At 48.7% G+C, this 17,568-nt stretch overlaps 1 protein-coding gene across 1 annotated transcript in view; it reads right to left on the bottom strand.

Moving 5' to 3' along the window:
* The window catches only part of ACVR2B (activin A receptor, type IIB), a 29,273-nt gene extending 17,663 nt beyond the window's left edge, over nucleotides 1-11,610 (bottom strand). Inside the window, exon 1 of the mRNA XM_012648832.1 lies at nucleotides 11,555-11,610. Within this exon, the coding sequence (XP_012504286.1) occupies nucleotides 11,555-11,606 (52 nt within the window). The 5' untranslated portion in view covers nucleotides 11,607-11,610. The remainder of the gene's footprint in view (nucleotides 1-11,554) is intronic.
* Between the last annotated feature and the right edge of the window lie 5,958 nt (nucleotides 11,611-17,568).

Below are 17,568 nucleotides of genomic sequence, written 5' to 3'. Positions count from 1 at the left end.
AGCACTCTCGGAGGCCGAGGCGGGCGGATTGTTTGAGCTCAGGAGTTCGAGACCAGCCCGAGCAAAAGCGAGACCCCGTCTCTACTAAAAATAGAAAGAAATTACTTGGACAACTAAAAATCTATAGAGAAAAAATTAGCTGGGCATGGTGGCGCATGTCTGTAGTACCAGCTTCTCGGGAGGCTGAGGCAGAAGGAGGTTGCTGTGAGCTAGGCTGATGCCACAGCACTCTAGCCCGGGCAACAGAGTGAGACTCTGTCTCAAAAAAAAAAAAAAGAAGTTAGCTGTCAATGTAACTACTGCTCTTTTGATGGTACTGTCTTTTCACTCTAGCTGCTTTCAAGATTCTGTCTTTGGTTCCAGAATTTTGACTGTGATGGGAACAGGTATGGATTTTTTTATTTATTATCTTATTTGAGACTCACTGGATGTCTTGAATCTGTGGCTTCATGTCTTTCAGTAGTTTTTGAAAGTTCTCAGCTATTATCTCTTCTGCCTCAATCTCTCTCATTTACTTCTATGGCTATGACTTCATGGGTTTTAGACCTTCTCACTTCATCTTCTAGGTGTCCTTCTCTTTCTTCTGTATTATCCATCCTTTTGTCTCTCCACAGTTCAATCTGTATATTTTTTTCTGACCCATCATCCAATTCACTAATTCTCTCTTCAATTTCACCTAATCTGATAAAATCATTGAGTTCTTATTATAATTTGTTTTTAATACAGAACAATTTTTGAACAGATTTTTTTGGTTATCTATAGCCTTCAGCTCTCTGCTGAAACTTCTACTCTTTCATCTCCTTGACCACAGTGAGCACTGCTATTTTAAAATATGTACATGATTACAACTGGAGCTCATCAAGATCTGCTTCAACTGTGATGTTTGTGCTAGTTATCATCAGCTAGTCACTATATTTGCAAAATTGTTTATAGAAATAATTTGAGGCCTAGGATGATATAAATCCTCCAGAATGAATTTAGAGCTTCTGGCAGGCAGCTAAAGATACTATTAATCCCAGAATATTTTAATCCAACTTTACAGGTTGTCTACAATTGGGTCTTCCTCACTCCTAGTCTTTGGGATCCCAACCCAAAAGTGGTTGACTGTGCCCACCCTTTGCTCAGAACTCTAATTCCTATTTTCCTAGTCCTAGAAGGCTATCAAATGCAATGCTGAACCTATCAGTTGCCCCTAAGGAATGAATGAAAATAGACCCAAATGCCAAAGTCATTGATCTCAGCTTTTGTTTTCATGCAGATACTGGGCCTGGGAGGTGTTCACTATCTTCTTTGTACAGCTGTACAATGCCTTCAACTAGAGATGTTTTCTTCATTTTGTCCAGTTTTTCCAACTGCCTTCAGAAAGAAGTTTGGTCCTGATTATCAGAAGAGGAAATCTCCATACCTACTTTTTACTCAGCTTCTAGACATATTTTCAGGACCATAATTTGCCCAAAGGCAAGGGCACATCTACACAAACACAGAAACTGAGCCCACCGGTGTAGATAAGATTGCCCATGGAAAGTGCTAAGCAAGATCAGAGACACCAGGACAAAGCCCTGAAAAAAGGAACTTCCATTTCAAAATGTAACTCAAAAGAAAAACAGAATTCACTTTCTACCAACTTCACTATTTCAGACTGTTATAGACTGAATTGAGCCCCCCCATTCATAGGTTGAAACCCTGAACTCCAACATGACTATATTTAGAGACAGGGCCTTTAAGGAGGTAATTAAGGTTAAACGAAGTTATAAGGGCAGGCCCCTAATCCAACAGAAGACTGGTATCCTTATAGGAAGAGGAAGAGACCCCTGAAATATACATGCACAGTGAAAAGGCCATGTGAGGACACAGCAAGAAGGCTGCCATCAGCAAGGCAAGGAGAGGCCTCACCAGAAAACAACCCTGCCAGCACCTTAATCCTGGACTTCCAGCCTTCAGAACTGTGAGAAAATAAATATCTGTTGTTTAAGCCACTCAGTTTATGGTATTCTGTTACAGCAGCCTAAGCAGACTAAAACACCAACAGTGCACATCACCTGTACAATGTGGGAAAGCTGATTGGGACATCATTTGTACTAGAAACATTTCCACAAATCCAACGTAATCTAAATCCATGAGCAGGGCCAAACACGCGGGCTTACAAAGGAATCCCAGTACAACAGTAATGAATGAGTAGGCGACGAGCTGAAGAAAGAGACTGGGAAGCAAGGGCTTTGGAGAACGAGTCTTCCCAAACTGTGTTCGCTAAGTCTTCTGCCAATTGTGGCAGAGGGCTGTACAAGTGAACAAGGCATATACTCACTCACTCAGGAACAGACACTCACCAGAGCTCCTTCTGTCATGAGAAGCCTCTCATCAGACTCTAAAATAATTCTACTGTAGTTTCTCCCATACCCCTACTACCATTATCACCACATGTGAAGTCAGAGTTCTGCCACATGCACTGGGCTCACTGACAGTGCTCCGTTACCCAGAGCTCTTCAGCAAGTGTCTTAGTCTCTCTGGAGGATGGAGGCAGCACGGGCATGGTAAGTGAGCACACACAGACACACACATGCATGCCCATCTTACACCCAGACCAGTGCATCCTGGCTAGTCCAGTGCTACCTCCTCCCTTGCCAGCACAGTAACCAGGAGACTCAGATACAGAAAGCAGCCTCTCTAGTTCTCAGACAATGCGCCAGCGGAAGTGAGCCCTCCCCCTCTCCAGACACCCTTCATGAAGTGGGGCTACTTCCAATCTCGGTAATCTAGCATTTCAGCAGAGGTTTGGGATGGGAGGATAAGAAGGTTGTTCACAGATTGCTGCAGAGAGCTACCCGCCATCTCACCCAGCTTCTGCCCCCACTTCCATCACCTGGGTAAAGTAAAATAAAACTTAAATTAATTAAAATAAAATTTAAAAAGATCTTTCAGTATCCATTAAAATTGAAAATAAACATGTCTTACAACCCAGAAATTACTCGTCATCTATCCTTGAGAAACGATCTGCATAAATGCTATGCAACCACAAAATCCATCAATAAAAGGAAACTAGATAAAATGTAGTCTATATTTAAACTTTGGAATTTTACACAGCTATTTGAAAGATCAAAGGAGATCCATATATATTAGAAAGTTTGCCAAAACAGATCTTTGAGTTTAAAAAGCTATGACATGCAATGACGTAAGTGAAAGTCACAAACATGGTGAGCAAAAGATGGACACAAAACAGTTCATTCCATAAGATTCCATTCATGATTCCATTCATATGAAATACAAAAACTGGCAAAACTAACTTATGCTGTTGTAAATCAGGACCCTCATTAACCCTAGAGAGTGAGGGTAGTGACCAAAAGGGAGTAAGACAGGGCTTGGTTGCGGGAGAGGCTGGTAAATTTCTGCTTCTTGATCTGGAAGCTGATTACACAGGTGTATTCAGTTTGTGAAAATTCTGAGCTGACATTTCGGATACTTACTTGTATGTTACTCAGTATTTATTTTATGCTTCAATTAAATGCCAAAATATCGTTTTAGGTGAAAAAAAAAAAGTATATTTCTCTAAGTACTCCTATAGATGCACAGGTAAAAATGTCTAGAAGAATACACACCACGGCCTGGCGCAGAGGCTCGGGTCTGTAATCCTAGCACTCTGGGAGGCTGAGGCAGGAGGATCGCTTGAGGTCAGGAGTTCGAGACCAGCCTGAGCAAAAGGGAGACCCTGTCTCTACTAAAAATAGAAAAAAATGAGCCCAGCGTGGTGGCGCACACTTGTGGTCCCAGCTACTCAGGAGGCTGAGGCAAGAGGATCAACCTGAGCCCACGAATTTGGGAAAACACATCAACCTTAAAAAGCTCTCCTTTGGAGGAGAACTCAGGGGTCAGAGGTAGTAAAGGAGATCCTGGTTTTATCTGTAGCATCTAAATTTCTGCAATTATTTAATAAATGTGTTATTATTTGTATAACCAAAAATAAAATTTAAAATGGGAAAAGAAGTCAGGGCCAAAATGACCTAGACTCCCCCAACTACACCCCGGGGAGACCCCTGGGTGAAGGGAGGTTTGGGTGTAGCTTTTCAGGGTAGGGGAGACAGAAGTGCATTGCCCTGGCTTGGCGCTACTCCCACATGGCCTGCAAAACCCACCCCCAGGCAGAAGGTTCACAGGAAGGGCTAGCCAGGTGGGAAGAGAAACCTGAGTTCACCTCTCTAACTCTTCTGGACTTCTAGTTTCTAAGCTCCAGAGCAGATGAGCCTTGATTCCCCATGTCTTTCATGCACAGAGAAGCTGGACCTCTCATGAACTCTGGGCCACAGGGCTTCCCTCCAACTCAATGTCAAACTTTGGTGAGAAGGAAATTCCCAAAAAGTACATAAAATAAGAGAATCCTAAACCATGGCTGCCAACCTAGGACTCTGAGAACTCATGCATGCTTTCTGAATCAAGGGACACATAATAATCAAGTTGGGAATGAAGGAGGAGGAAGGTTGTCAATGACACTGGACATTCATTAAAAGGCACTGTCCTCATACCTGATAACACCATGCACCACACTGCACAAGCCAGAAGGAAAAAACATCTTGGCATCAACACTGGAGAGAGTCAGTTTCCAATTCAGTCTCCTGTTTTAATTGGTTCAGATCTGGAGGAAACAGGGACCCCTCCCTCTCCTCAGATGGACAGACAACAGCTGGTCTGGTCACATCCTCGGAAATGCTCAGCCACAAACTGGGGAAGCAGCCTCCATCCTCCAGCCAAGGGCTTGGGTTTCCAACCAGCCTTCCTTTTCCTTCTCCAAAACTAATTTTAGCCTCCTTAGTTGTCAGAGTGGAACTGAGATAGTCAGCAGAGGAACGTTTGCAAAGAGCATGAGCTTGCCTCACAAAACACCTCAGCTCCAGCCCACAAACTGGCCAGGGAGGAGAAGCCCCATTGTCCAGCAGGCCAGGCCCCTCCAGAGAACATTCCCCTGGCAGGAGGGCCACACATCTGCCCAGTGAGGCAGGCTTCCTTTCCAACACCCACTTCCAGCGATCACCTGTCTCTGAATGAAAACACCCAGCTGGAGCTGCCAGTCCCAGAGAGGATCTGAAAAAGGCGCATGTATGTGTACAGCAAGCCTGGAATAACCAGCATGGAGCTGTCCAAAGGCAGGAAGCCATTACTGGTCCTGGGCCAGAAGGAGACACAGCTGACCCCTGAACAATCCCAGCTTGCTTTATCCACTGATTTCCAGTACTTACCATTGTCTCAGACAGAAACATCACTGAAGAACTTAATAAACAAAGACTCAGAAGAAGGCAGCAGCATTTCCTCTACCCAACAACCTAGGCATCCAGGAGCAGCACCACCAGGACAGCAAGGACAGGTACCTCTGGGGCTGGGATGGACCCATGAGTCTGGTGGAGAATGAGAGACCAAAAAGGAATCCCGGAACAAGGGGATGGGTGTTTGTTTTGGAACAAAGAATTGGTGATAGAATCTGAGAAGGCAATAAAGTATCCTTTGGAAAGACTCCAAGGGATGGAACTAGGAAATCCCAAACCCAGCGAAAACTTCACACACCAGTGATGTGGAGCACTTGGAAACTGAAGTTTCTAAGAATGCTTCCTCCAGCTGGGTGCGGTGACTTGTGCCTGTAGTCTCAGCCACAAGGATCACCTGAGGCCAAGAGTTCATGACCAGCCTGGGCAACATAGCGAGATCCCACCTCTTGAAAAAAATATGCTTCTTTCTACCCTAAGAACCCGGTTTGTAATTAGTTCCCAGTGCAGCAAGCTGTCTCACCGAGTTCAAGTTCAGAGAAGAAACCCCCAGAAAGCCCTAGCTAGCAAAGATCTGAGTAGGCCAGGGGAGGAATAGAAAATAAACACGGGGGTAGCAACAGGGGGCTGCCAGCCTGCCAAGCCCAACAGACAGGTCTCCGTAGATATCAACAACTCTGTCAGGGCCTCCAGTGCTGACTCGTCTCAGGCAGTGCTGCCCACCACACCTCCCCAGGTCCACAGGAGGAAGCCTGGCCCTGCCTTCAGATTCCAATCTGACCACCACACCCTGAGAGAAGGGAGAGACTTGCACCCATACCTTTGGGGAGAGGCTGCCCACCTGCCCTGGTGTCCCTGGCCTGGGGATTCCAGGCCCACAGCCGCTGAGGCTCCTCGGAGTGCCACACAGCAGGCCCGTTCGGGGGAAAGGGCATGCCTGCGTCTTGCTACAACCCCAGCACTCCTCCTGGCAGGCAGGGGCAGCCTCAGTTCGTGAGGCTTCCAGGTGAGCGCAGAGGGGGTGCTGGGCAGGCGGAGAGTCCCCAACAACAGCCACTTCCTGACATTCTGTGCCTGCAGGAGGGAGAGGCTCCAGTGCCAGACTTAAGGCAACAGTCAGAGGCGGGTGGGCGGGTTCGGACAGGCAGGCTGCCCAGCCACCCATAGCCACCGCCTCCCTGAAACCTGAACCACTTCTGGGAAAACTCAAGGACGCCAGGATTCTCCTCCCTGGCAAGCAACACACCAGAACTACTAACTTTGAACCAAACTCTCACACACTGAGCAGGTTTAGTAAAGCAGGAATCCCCTAGGCTTTGAAGAGAATCCAGCCTCAGACTTTGAATCCAAAGGGGGGTGGGACTGATGTGCACTCAGAAGCCATCACCTCCACCTCCCATGACTGTCTGCCTCTTTAAAATCATAAGAACATTCCAGATCAGTGGTTCTCAACCTGAGACAATTTTGCTCCAACCTCTACCAGGGGCATTTAGCAAGATCTAGAAACATTTTTGGTTGTCATGATTACAGAGGTGCTACTGAAATTAGTGGGGAGAGGTCAGGGATGCTGCTAAACATCCTGCAATGCACAGGACAGCTCCCCCTCCCATTCTACCCCAACACACAACAAAGTATCATCAGGTCCAAAATGTCAATAGTGTCAAGGTTGAGAAACCCTGTTGCAGAATGAGACCCATGTAGCCAGGACCCTGCCTCACGGCTATCTATCCAGAGTTGCTGTCAAAAGTATTATCCAGACACTCCCTCCACCCCTCTAGATCATGCTGACAAGTCAGTAATCTCCAAGTGGATCTAAACTCCTGACCTGATGCTCCTTGGTTCCCACTTGTACTACCCTGAGCTCCCAAGCAGGGGGCTGAATGCATAGACACTCTGGGGGTGGCTTCCTGGAAGAGACCAGGGCTGAAACCTGAACACTGTGCAGGATCACAAAAGGCAGCAGTAAAGGAGAGGACATGTCCAGTGGCCGGAACAGGGTAAATGAGGCAGCAAGGTGGGAATAAGCCCAGTGGACCCCTCCCCACAAGGACAAGGTACTCCTCAGGACTAGTATAGTGGGTATGTGCAGAGCAGCAAGGACTTCAAGGAGTCCAATTAGTGGGCGACAGGTTTCTATTATCAGTGCAAAACAGTGTGTGCACACGATGTACGTGCACACATGTACTTATTTATTTTCCTGAGGGAAGGACCCACAGCTTTCATCAGATTCTGAGGGGCCTATGACATGAAGGACCACTGTGCAGGATGCAGGCTCTTCACTGGGCTTCCTGCACAGGGAGCTCCTTAGATGAAGTGTCAGAGGAGGTCAGGCACTTCTGGGGAGTCCTGATACCCAGAAAAACCTGCAGAGTAGTAGACACAGAGGTCCAAGCAGTGGGAGGCTGTGGGGCTTGGATCTTACGTTTTTGCCCAGCTGTAGGGACTGTAAGGATGGGCGAGTTTATCACATCAACTGTCTTGGAAGGGCCTCTAAGAATGGGTAGGGTGCCCACTCCTCCCAAAGGGCAGTTCAGCCAGCCAGTCAATGCAGAGCCTGGAGTGCCCAGCGGGTACAAGGACAGGTAGCAGAGGATACCCTTCCCCATAGACGGACACTTACATCCCATGGCTCTGTAGCCCATGTCCTTGGCAACTACCACTACACTGGGCCTGAGAGATGAAGGTCACTTCACTCACTCATTCATACATATGCCCTTCTCTGAGGAAATGGAATGTACATGCAATGTGTGTACCTACATTGTGTGCGCACACTGTTCTGCACTGATAATAGAAACCTGTCGCCCACTAATTAGACTCCTTGAAGTCCTTGCTGCTCTGCACATACCCACTATACCAGTCCTGTGGAGCACCTTGTCCTGGTGGGGATGGGTTCACTGGGCATATTCCCACCTTGCTGCCTCACTTACCGTGTTCAGGCCACTGGACATGTCCTCTCCCTTACTGCTGCCTTTTGTGGTCCTGCCCAGTGTTCAGATTTCAGCCCTGGTCTCTTCCAGGAAGCCACCCCCTGAGTGCCTGTGCATTCAGCCCCCTGCTTGGGAGCTGAATGCTTTGGATCAAAGGATGGTCAGCCTATGAGGGTAGTCAGGGTCTGCGCTTCCTGGCAGGACAGACAGGAGTCTGGTCCCCCTCCCCAGTCAGTGGCTCCTGACACTCCACTCAGAACATAGCTCCACCCTGCCCCCACAGGCCCTCTGATCTGAACCCCAAGTAGAGGCAGGTGTCAGGAGCTTTTATGAGATACACAGAGTGTCTGTGATGTCCACGCAATGCAAGAGCCAGATGGCTTATTTCTCAAAGACTGTGGGCCAGGCACAGACCACAAAAGACTTAAAGAACTAATTGGCTACTGATCTTGTGACAAGCACCATGCCATTATTAGGGCATAAATTCGGCCCTTCCTTCTAGGTCTGCATTGTCCAATATGGTAGTCACTAGCCAACTGTGACTATAGAGCACGTGAAATATAGAAAGTCGGAGTTGAGATGTTCTCTAAGTGTAAGTAAGATACATACCGGATTTTGAAGACAGTACAAAAAAAGAATGTAAAATGTCTCATTGTTTTAATATTGATTACATGCTAAAATGATTATTTTGTATATATCAGATTAAACAATCATCCTGCCTCATTATAGAATGTTTGTGTCCCCCCCAAATTTATACGTTCAAGCCCTAACCTCCAATGTAAAGATATGTGGAGACCTTTGAGAGGTAGATAGGGTTAGAGTAGATCATGGGGCCATTAGGTCATAAGGATGAGATTAGTGGTCTTAAAAGAAGAAAAGATAAGTTTCTCTCCCTCTCCCTCTCTCGCACCCTCCCCCTCTCTCTTTCTCCAGCCCTGTCACAGAAGGAGGTAGTGAAAAGGTGGAGGTCTGCAAGCCAGGAAGAGGGCCCTTACCAGAACTCGACCATGCCAGTACCCTAGTCTCAGACTTACGGACTCCAGAACTGTGAGAAAATAAATTTCTGTTTAAGCCACCCAGTCTATGGTATTTTGTCATGGCAGCCAGAGCTAAGACACAGTTGTTTCTTTTTCCTTGTATTAACATGACTACTAGAAAATTTTAAGTTATATAGCTGGGCACCATGGTGCATGCCTGTAGTCCCAGCTACTCACAGCTACCCAGGAGGCTGAGGCAGGAGGATCGCTTGAGCCCTGGAGTTTGAGACCAGCCAGGGAAACACAGCGAGACCCCATCTCTTAAAAAAAAAAAAAAAAAGACAAGTTTACAAGTTTAAGATATATATGGTTCACACAGTATTTCTGTTGGACAGCACTATTCCAGATCTTCTTTCTATCAGAGCATTGTGTGCTGCAGGAGTGGAGGTAATTCTAAACCAGAAGCCAGAAGCTTGAAAGAAGGGCATCCTTGCTGCCAAGGGAAGAGAAGGGCCAGCTCTGCCCCAACCTGGATGTGGGGCAGCTCTTTTCCCATAGTTCCACACAGGGCAGGGTAGTGGCCACCAGAGGACTGACTGGTGTAACCATAAGAAACATCCAGTTACTCTACCTTCCTCTCAGGGTAGGAACGCAGATCCTTGGAGTCTGACTCTGGCTGCCCCCTACCAGGATACACTGCTCAGCACTGCCCAAGCTAGGAGTGGGGAGCAGAGGAAAGAGGAAAGAAATAGTGCTTCCAGGGGCCCAATGCCTCCTGGACCTGCCTAATGAAGGAGGTAAGCCAAACTGGAAGGGCCCAAGCACGTCCGGGGATTAAGTACCCAGGGGGTCCAGAGGCAGCCAGGCGGGCTGCTGCATGCCAGCACCTTGCTGGCCGCCCTCCCTTTAGCAGACCCACGCCTTCCCTGGGGCGTGGAAAAAGCATCCCAAAGGGAAGGGGAAAAAGCATCTCAAAGGGAAGGGGACAAAAACGAACAAAAAGTTCAACAGGACCATCACTTGGCCTCCACCACACAGAAAACTGCTCCAGGAGAGCGGCGACGCCACCTCCTACAGGGTCCTGAGGTACCAGTGAAGTGGTCTTTGCCCTCTGGTCCCCGCACTCAGGCTACGCGCTCCCACCCCACTCGAAAACTCACTCGCTTTAGGCGTAAACTAAGCCTCATCACTTTGCAAAGGAGGGGGCAGAATGAAGGTGAGGATGGGATGGGATGGAGATCCCGGATCCACACCCCCGCAGGAGCCTGGGGACCCGAGCCCCGCCCCTGCACACCCAACCCCGCCCCTCGCGGGTTTCCCAGACTCTGGGCTGCTGCCACTGCGGGCGGCGGGGGACCCGCGCTGCATGTGTAATGGGGGCTGGGAACAAAGACGCGCAGGACCTGGCGGCCGGGCCACAGGGTAACAGCCGCCCCGACCTTCTCGCAGGAGCCTCAATGCCGGGCTACCCACGTTTCCCAAGACTGCCCGGAGCCCGTCCCAGTGCGCCCACCTGGGCTGCGCGCACCCTGGCACTATTCGGAGAGGGAAATCGGTGCTTCGGCCTTGACGGAAAACAGCTCTCCCGGGGGAACTCCGCGTGTATCCACCCGCACCCACATAGCCCCGAGAACACACGCGCCAGCCAAACACCCCCAACCACAAGACCGCGGCCGCCGGCGAACTAAGCGAGGGTCACCCAGCCCCGCCACTTGCCTCCCAAAGGCCCAAGCGAACGCGAACCTGTTGGCTTAGCTTTTTACCCCACCTCCCCTCCCAGGTCCCCAAAACAAATCAGTCCCGCTAGGCGACGGCACTCTGCGTCCTGGGGCCCACCGCAGGGAAAGCGGGAGCAGGTGGGAGCCAGCACCAACAGCCCGCCGTGCAGGCGACGCGACGCAGACTGGTGGGATGGGGTACAAGTGACTCCTCTGGGCTGCGTGAAGCCGCCCCCTTCGCTTCTCTCTAGTTAGTGGCTCTGAGAGACGCGCAGCCCTGTCCCCACCGGCCACTGCTGCACCGACAATCCCTACCACCCCCGATTAGATCTGCCCACCCGCTTGGCCGCCTTCCACACGCTCAGGTTCTCCTCACTCTCTCCCTGGGTTCCACGCGCCCGCACAGCCTAAACCCCGACCCTAAGGCTCCGGCTCCCGGCCTTCATCTCGGGGGCGCCTAACGAACGAGAATCCCTCAGACCACCGCACAGACAAGACCGTTCTCCGAAGATCGGCAAGTCGGGCGCCCAGTGCGCCCCCAATTCCCGCCCCGGGAGGTGCGAGCTGGGCGCAGGTGGCACGGCGACGAGGCCGCGGGCCCGCCCTTTGTTGGTAAACACCGCGCGGCGCCCGTGGTCGGCCCCGCGCGCCCTCCCCGCGCCCCCCACGCCGCGCCCCGTCCTCACCGGCGCACAGCGATCCCCAGAGGAGGGCGAGGGCCGCCCAGGGCGCCGTCATGTTCCGCGGCGCCGCCCCGCGGACACCCGGAGCCCGCGGGCAGGGCCGCACGGCGCTCCCGGGGCGCGCAGGGCCCGGCGGCGGCTGTGCTCTCCTTCCCGCTCCTTCCTTCGGTCTTGTTCCCCGCGCGCTTCCTGCACCTTCGTCCCCGGGCAGCGTTCGGGCTCCAAGGGCCAGTCGGCGGGGCCGGGCTCAGGGCCGCTGCGGGCGGCGCAGGTTACGGCCCGGGCTCTGGGGCGACGCGGGGGCCGGGGGGCGTCGGCGGGGCACGGGCCGGGGCGCGCCCGACTCAGGCATAACGCGGCGGGGCTGGGCCCGGGCCCCGGGCGCAGGGGCCGAGTCCGGAGGGGCCATGAACGGGGGAGGGGTGGGGGGAGGGGACCTGAACCGAGTCCAAAATGGCTCCTGAGCGGCGGCCACGGAGCCGAGCCAGCGGGGAAACCCGGATGTTGGATACAAAGAGGCGGGCGAGCTGAGCGGGGAGGGGGAGGGGAGGCGGGCCCTCCAGCCGCGTGGTCCGCGCCCCCCTCAGGGGCGGGGCTCCAGAGAAACAACAACACAGAGGCCCCGCCCCCCCGTGGGAGGACGCGCGTGCACCACCTGGCTGGAGGGCAAGACTAGGCGTGCGAACTGAGGTGGGCGGGATTGGGCCCCTGACCGCTTTACCTGGACCCTGTGGTCAGCACACTGGGAATTCCTGCTCCGCGCGCTCGAGCCCACGCTCCCGATGCTTGCTACCCTGTGATCCCAGAGTTAATGGACAGCCCCGGAACTATGGCCTGGATTCCCCTCCGAGCCTCAGATTCCCCACCTGTGCAATGAGAGTTACAGTGAAGCGTGGGAGAATCGTATCTCTATTGATGGGCAAATTAACGGGCAGAAAAAGCCTGGCTTCTTTAAATTGACAAATGGTCCCCCACGTCTGCAACCCCTTGCCACACACACAAAAGCACAGCTGGAGATCCTGGAGAGTGATTTTTTAAATTCATCCAAGTAAGGGAGGGCGCAGAGTCCCGCCCCTCAGAGCAGCAGCAGGTGGGAAAGAGCCTCTGGCAACCTGCTTCCTCACCCTTACCCAATGTGGTTCTCAGCACCCCGCCCTTCATTCTGCATTTTCAAAACTGTTCTCAATTGCCTCCAGTCCCCGCAGTTGAAGATCTTGTCTAGCAAATGGCTCTGCTGTTCTCACTCCCAAGTTCCTCCTTGGTGGTGGGGGTGGGGGGAGGATGGTTCTGTATCTCAGATTCCACCCTCCCTGTCACACATCCAGAGCTTGGGAGGGTCGTGATGGGGCTCCCAGCTAAAGAGAAAAAGCCCATCATGACTTAAGGATGAGGCTCCAAGATCCTCAGATACGTTAACTGTCCTCTGGCTTCTCTTGACTTGCCACCGCCTTGCTCGGAACAGGCCGGGAGCAGGGCAAAAGCAGCTGAGAGGGAAATGGCACCCTGAAGTCCCGGTCACTTTACCTCTCTCAGCCTGTTTCCCCATAGGGAAAGCGAAGAGGTTAGACTCCCTCAGAGTTTTGCATCTTTTTAATGGCAGAAACCTATTCAAACACAAATGGTATGTAAAAGTCTGTTGTATAGAACATGTATTGCCCTGATTGACATTGAAATGAGGGTCAACCACCCCCAGTCTCCAAAGCACCAGGAACACCTCAGGGACCACGCTTTGGAGTTACTTCCCCACAAAGATTTCTGGGTCTCTAAGAAAGGGTCCTTTCCAGTTCTGGAAAATCCTATGTGAACAATGATGGCCCCTCCTTGCCACAATCCCTGTGGGTGACCCATAATCTAGGCCCTTTAACACAGAATTTAATGCTACTGTGTGCCAAGCAAGAAGTGTTGTATGGGATACCCTGGCTGTGTATAAGGTATTTGGTAATCCCACAGCAGGCCACAATGATAGACCCACAATGGTAGAGAAGGAGAGTTCATATCCAGCATTCAGTGTCTTTTCTAGGAAGGATAAATCTTTGTCTCCATTCCAGTATGAACTGGAAGGTATCAACTATAATCCATGTGCCAAAAGTTAGATTAGCTGGTTCCTCTCTTCTATGCCACACCAGGGGGGGTATCACAATAAGGGATCAAAGTAGTCCAAGTTGCTTGAATATCTGTGTCTTCCACCCTGCTCTCTCTCTGGGAACTCCAAAATTGTATATCCAACTGCCTATTTGACAACTCTATTTGGCAGCCTATCAGGCATCTCAAACTTGACCTAACCAAAGCAGAATTCCTCATTTTCCCTATAAACTTACTCCTCTGCAGTTGTCCCTATCTCAATGAATGGCATAAACAACAAGTCAGTTGCTGAACTCAAAACTTATTGAGTCATTCTTGATTCCTCCCATATTTACTCCATCAGCAAGTTGGCCTCAAAAACATATCCACCACCCAGCCACTTTTTTCCATATACAATACCACCACCTAACATCTTACATGTGGGCTGCTGCAATAGCAGTGAACAGGAAGGGATCTTAACTGGTCACCTGCTTTCATTCTTATCTAGCTAGAAAACATCTTCCGTAGAGCAACTAAAGTGAATCTTTTGAAAACGGAATTCATATCACATTATTCCCTTACTTGAAACCCTCCTGTGGCTTCTCCTTACACTGGCTAACAAAGCTCTAAGTGATTAGCTCCCTTACCTCTCCCATCTCACCACTATCAGACAGACACACTGGTCTGCTTTCTATTCCTCAGACACAGTAAGGTTAGTTCTGCCTTAATGCCCCCATATTCTCCATTCCCACTGCTGGAATATCCTTCCCTTGATTCTCTTAGAAAGCTGAAATCCATGTTGTTGAGCTCATGGAATTAGCCTGTATCGTTACCACCATTTTGTTCATAAGCCCATCAAGCAAATACTAGGCTGGCTGAGGAACATAACAGTAGATATCTGAAAAACAAGTTTGATTTGGTTTTTCTGTTCTTTTGAACTACAAGAGTGCTAATACCACATTTTTTTTTTATTTTTTTTATTTATTTTTTTTTTTTGAGACAGAGTCTCACTCTTTTGCCCGGGCTAGAGTGAGTGCCGTGGCGTCAGCCTAGCTCACACCACCTCAAACTCCTGGGCTCAAGCGATCCTCCTGCCTCAGCCTCCCGAGTAGCTGGGACTACAGGCATGCGCCACCATGCCCGGCTAATTTTTTCTATATATTTTTAGTTGTCTGATTAATTTCTTTCTATTTTTAGTAGAGACGGGGTTTCGCTCTTGCTCAGGCTGGTTTCGAACTCCTTATCTCCAACAATCCGCCTGCCTCGGCTTCCCAGAGAGCTAAGATTACAGGCGTGAGCCACCGCGCCCAGCTAATACCACATTTGATATCAGACATGGGTGACTGGAAGCTGAAAGGCATAGCAAAACAAAACAAAAACCCAAAAACTTAAATGTCCACTATAGAACTTATAGCAGCAGTGAGTTCTACAAGGCATTCTGTGCATTAGGACCACTCTTTCCCCTGGTCTTCTCCCTCCTTGATGATCAGGTCAGAAAACAAGGAATTGAAAAGAAACAATTAAGCAGGACAGCCTTCAGTATAATGCTAATGGAAGAAGATGGAAAACTATGGCATTATAAAAAGACTTGGTATGGATAAAATCATAATGCATTCTGTTACGGGGTTAAATGCATTAATTTAGCAAGGTGAACTCTTAAAGTAACTACAACTTGTGTTATTTATGTAGGGACTTCTTCATTTCAGAAAACAGAAATAGTCCCAGCCTCTTTCAGCTTCTGAGTGGTCCTGGTTAGACATATGCTGTAGTGAGTGATTTAGGTACAGCAGTATCACACTACCCACCTTCAGGGGGTACCATTTATATTGTATAATAGAGTGGTGGAGAGGTGCATTCTTTCTTTGGTAACACAATTCCCCCAAAACTTAATAAGCTATCTATTTGTTATTTCCCAGACATGGTTCTCAAACTGCTTTATTTCTTTGCCTTATTTCTTTTCTTCCTTCACTCCATATTTCTTCTCCTCACCCCCTCTCTTAACTTAATGGTGGCTACCTTAAGGTCAATTAAATGAATTGCCTTGGTAGAAAGGTAACACTTTCTAACTCTCAAGAGAGACCAACGAATGGAAAAATCCCAAAGCCTGAATGGCTTAAAACAACAAAATTTATTTCTTACTCACAATACATGTCCATTGTGCGTTGCCAAATGAGCTCTACTCATTGTAATAACTCAAGGCTGAGAGAGGCTACATTTTGATACATGCTGCTACTATTGCAGAGACAGGCAAAAGAAAGCAAGGTAAATTACATGCTGGCTCTTAAAACTTATACCAGATTCTGGGAAGGTGGAGGTTTGGTTGTTGGCTGCTTAGTTTTTGAATATTTCAAAATCCTCACACCAAAATACAGAGCAACTACATGGAAAAAACAGAAAATCCACGTACATTCGCAAATAAACTAGGTGACGAGGTTTCTCTCAAAACACCAAAATACAAGCAAATGGAGACAAATTGCAAACTACCAACAACAATAAAAGCTGCTCAGACCAGCATCTGTGCAAGAAGCAGTGGAGGTGCCTGAGAACAATAGAACCCCCAAATGGCTAAGAGGTATTCACTGGAAAGCATGGCTCAGTTAGCTGAGAATAGCAGGTGAGGCTGGGAGGGGTTTTTCCCAATCCAATAGCAAGGGAATGCAAGAAGATTCTGGTAAGGATGGAAAGCATTCTTAAAATTGACCCAGCTAGAGGCCTCCCATTTAGGTCAGAATCTGACTTTGAGGAGATACTGTTGGAAGTGGAATCAAAATTGAGCTGGAAAATACTTTTACTTCCAGCCATCACACAATAACTGGGATGGTGTTTGCCCTTCTGCCATAGCAACAAGAAAAATGAACAAAATATAGGAGGCAACTAATTGTGGACATTGGACAATGCTGTAATCCCAGAGAAAAAAGAAACAAATTAAGTGAGCCTTATGATTGCCTCTGCTTTCTGCCTGGAGATGAATTTGAGTCTACTATACAGTGGGGGGAACCCATGCAGAGCCTGGCAACCTTGTAACGTTGAGGAGAAAGAGAGATTGGAGATCAAAAAGCTGCAGCAAACTTTAGGGGTAGAGTACCAGGAAAGAAGGAGCTGCACAGAGAAAGCTAGAGCTCTGCACAGGAATTGCCTTAGATCTTTTGCCAAATTCTAAGTTTCACATACATAAAATGAAATTCCACGAGGTGAGGGAAAGACAGAGAACTATAAGCCAAATAGCTCCACAAACTCACACAGGATGGGGAAACTTTTAGTTCTAACCAGCCAAGGTGGAGAATCCTCACTGAACATAAAGGACATTCAGTGGATACCCAGAGAGTCGCTTCATAGTAGTAAAGTTAACCTAGCCCTAGGATAAAGGCTATAGTAAACCACAGTACCAACTAAAAACAAAAACAAAAACAGAAAAACAAGCCTTGAAATGATCAAGCTGATTTATAAGTTAACTACCCACCAGACAAAGGACCAACACTTTTTAAAGGACTTCAACAAATCTGGCACTTAGTAATAAATTTATAGTGCCCAGTAAAAAAATCACTGGACATAGCAAGAAGCAGGATAATGTGACCCAAAAGCAACAGAAAAATCAGTCAATAGAAACAGACACAGAAATGACAGAGATGGTGGAATACTCAAGGATTTTTAAAAAGCTATTATACATATGCTCAAATATTTAAACTCTTCTTCTTTTTTTTTTTTTAGAGACGGAGTCTCGCTCTTGCTCAGGCTGTTCTCGAACTCCTGAAGTCAAGCAATCCTCCTGCCTCAGGCCTCTCAGAGTGCTAGGATTACAGGCATGAGATATGCTCAAATATTTAAAGGAAAATATAAACGTAATGAAGAGAGAATAAGATATATATAATATATACATATAAAAGAACCAATGGACTTTCCTTTTTTAAAAAAATCAATTGAGGCCGGGCGCGGTGGCTCACGCCTGTAATCCTAGC

Source organism: Propithecus coquereli, unplaced genomic scaffold (assembly GCF_000956105.1).
Source record: "Propithecus coquereli isolate 6110/MARCELLA unplaced genomic scaffold, Pcoq_1.0 Scaffold1, whole genome shotgun sequence".
Classification (NCBI taxonomy): Eukaryota; Metazoa; Chordata; class Mammalia; order Primates; family Indriidae; genus Propithecus; species Propithecus coquereli.
The sequence above is the reverse complement of the archived record's forward strand: the minus strand, read 5'-3'. Positions and strand labels throughout refer to the sequence as shown.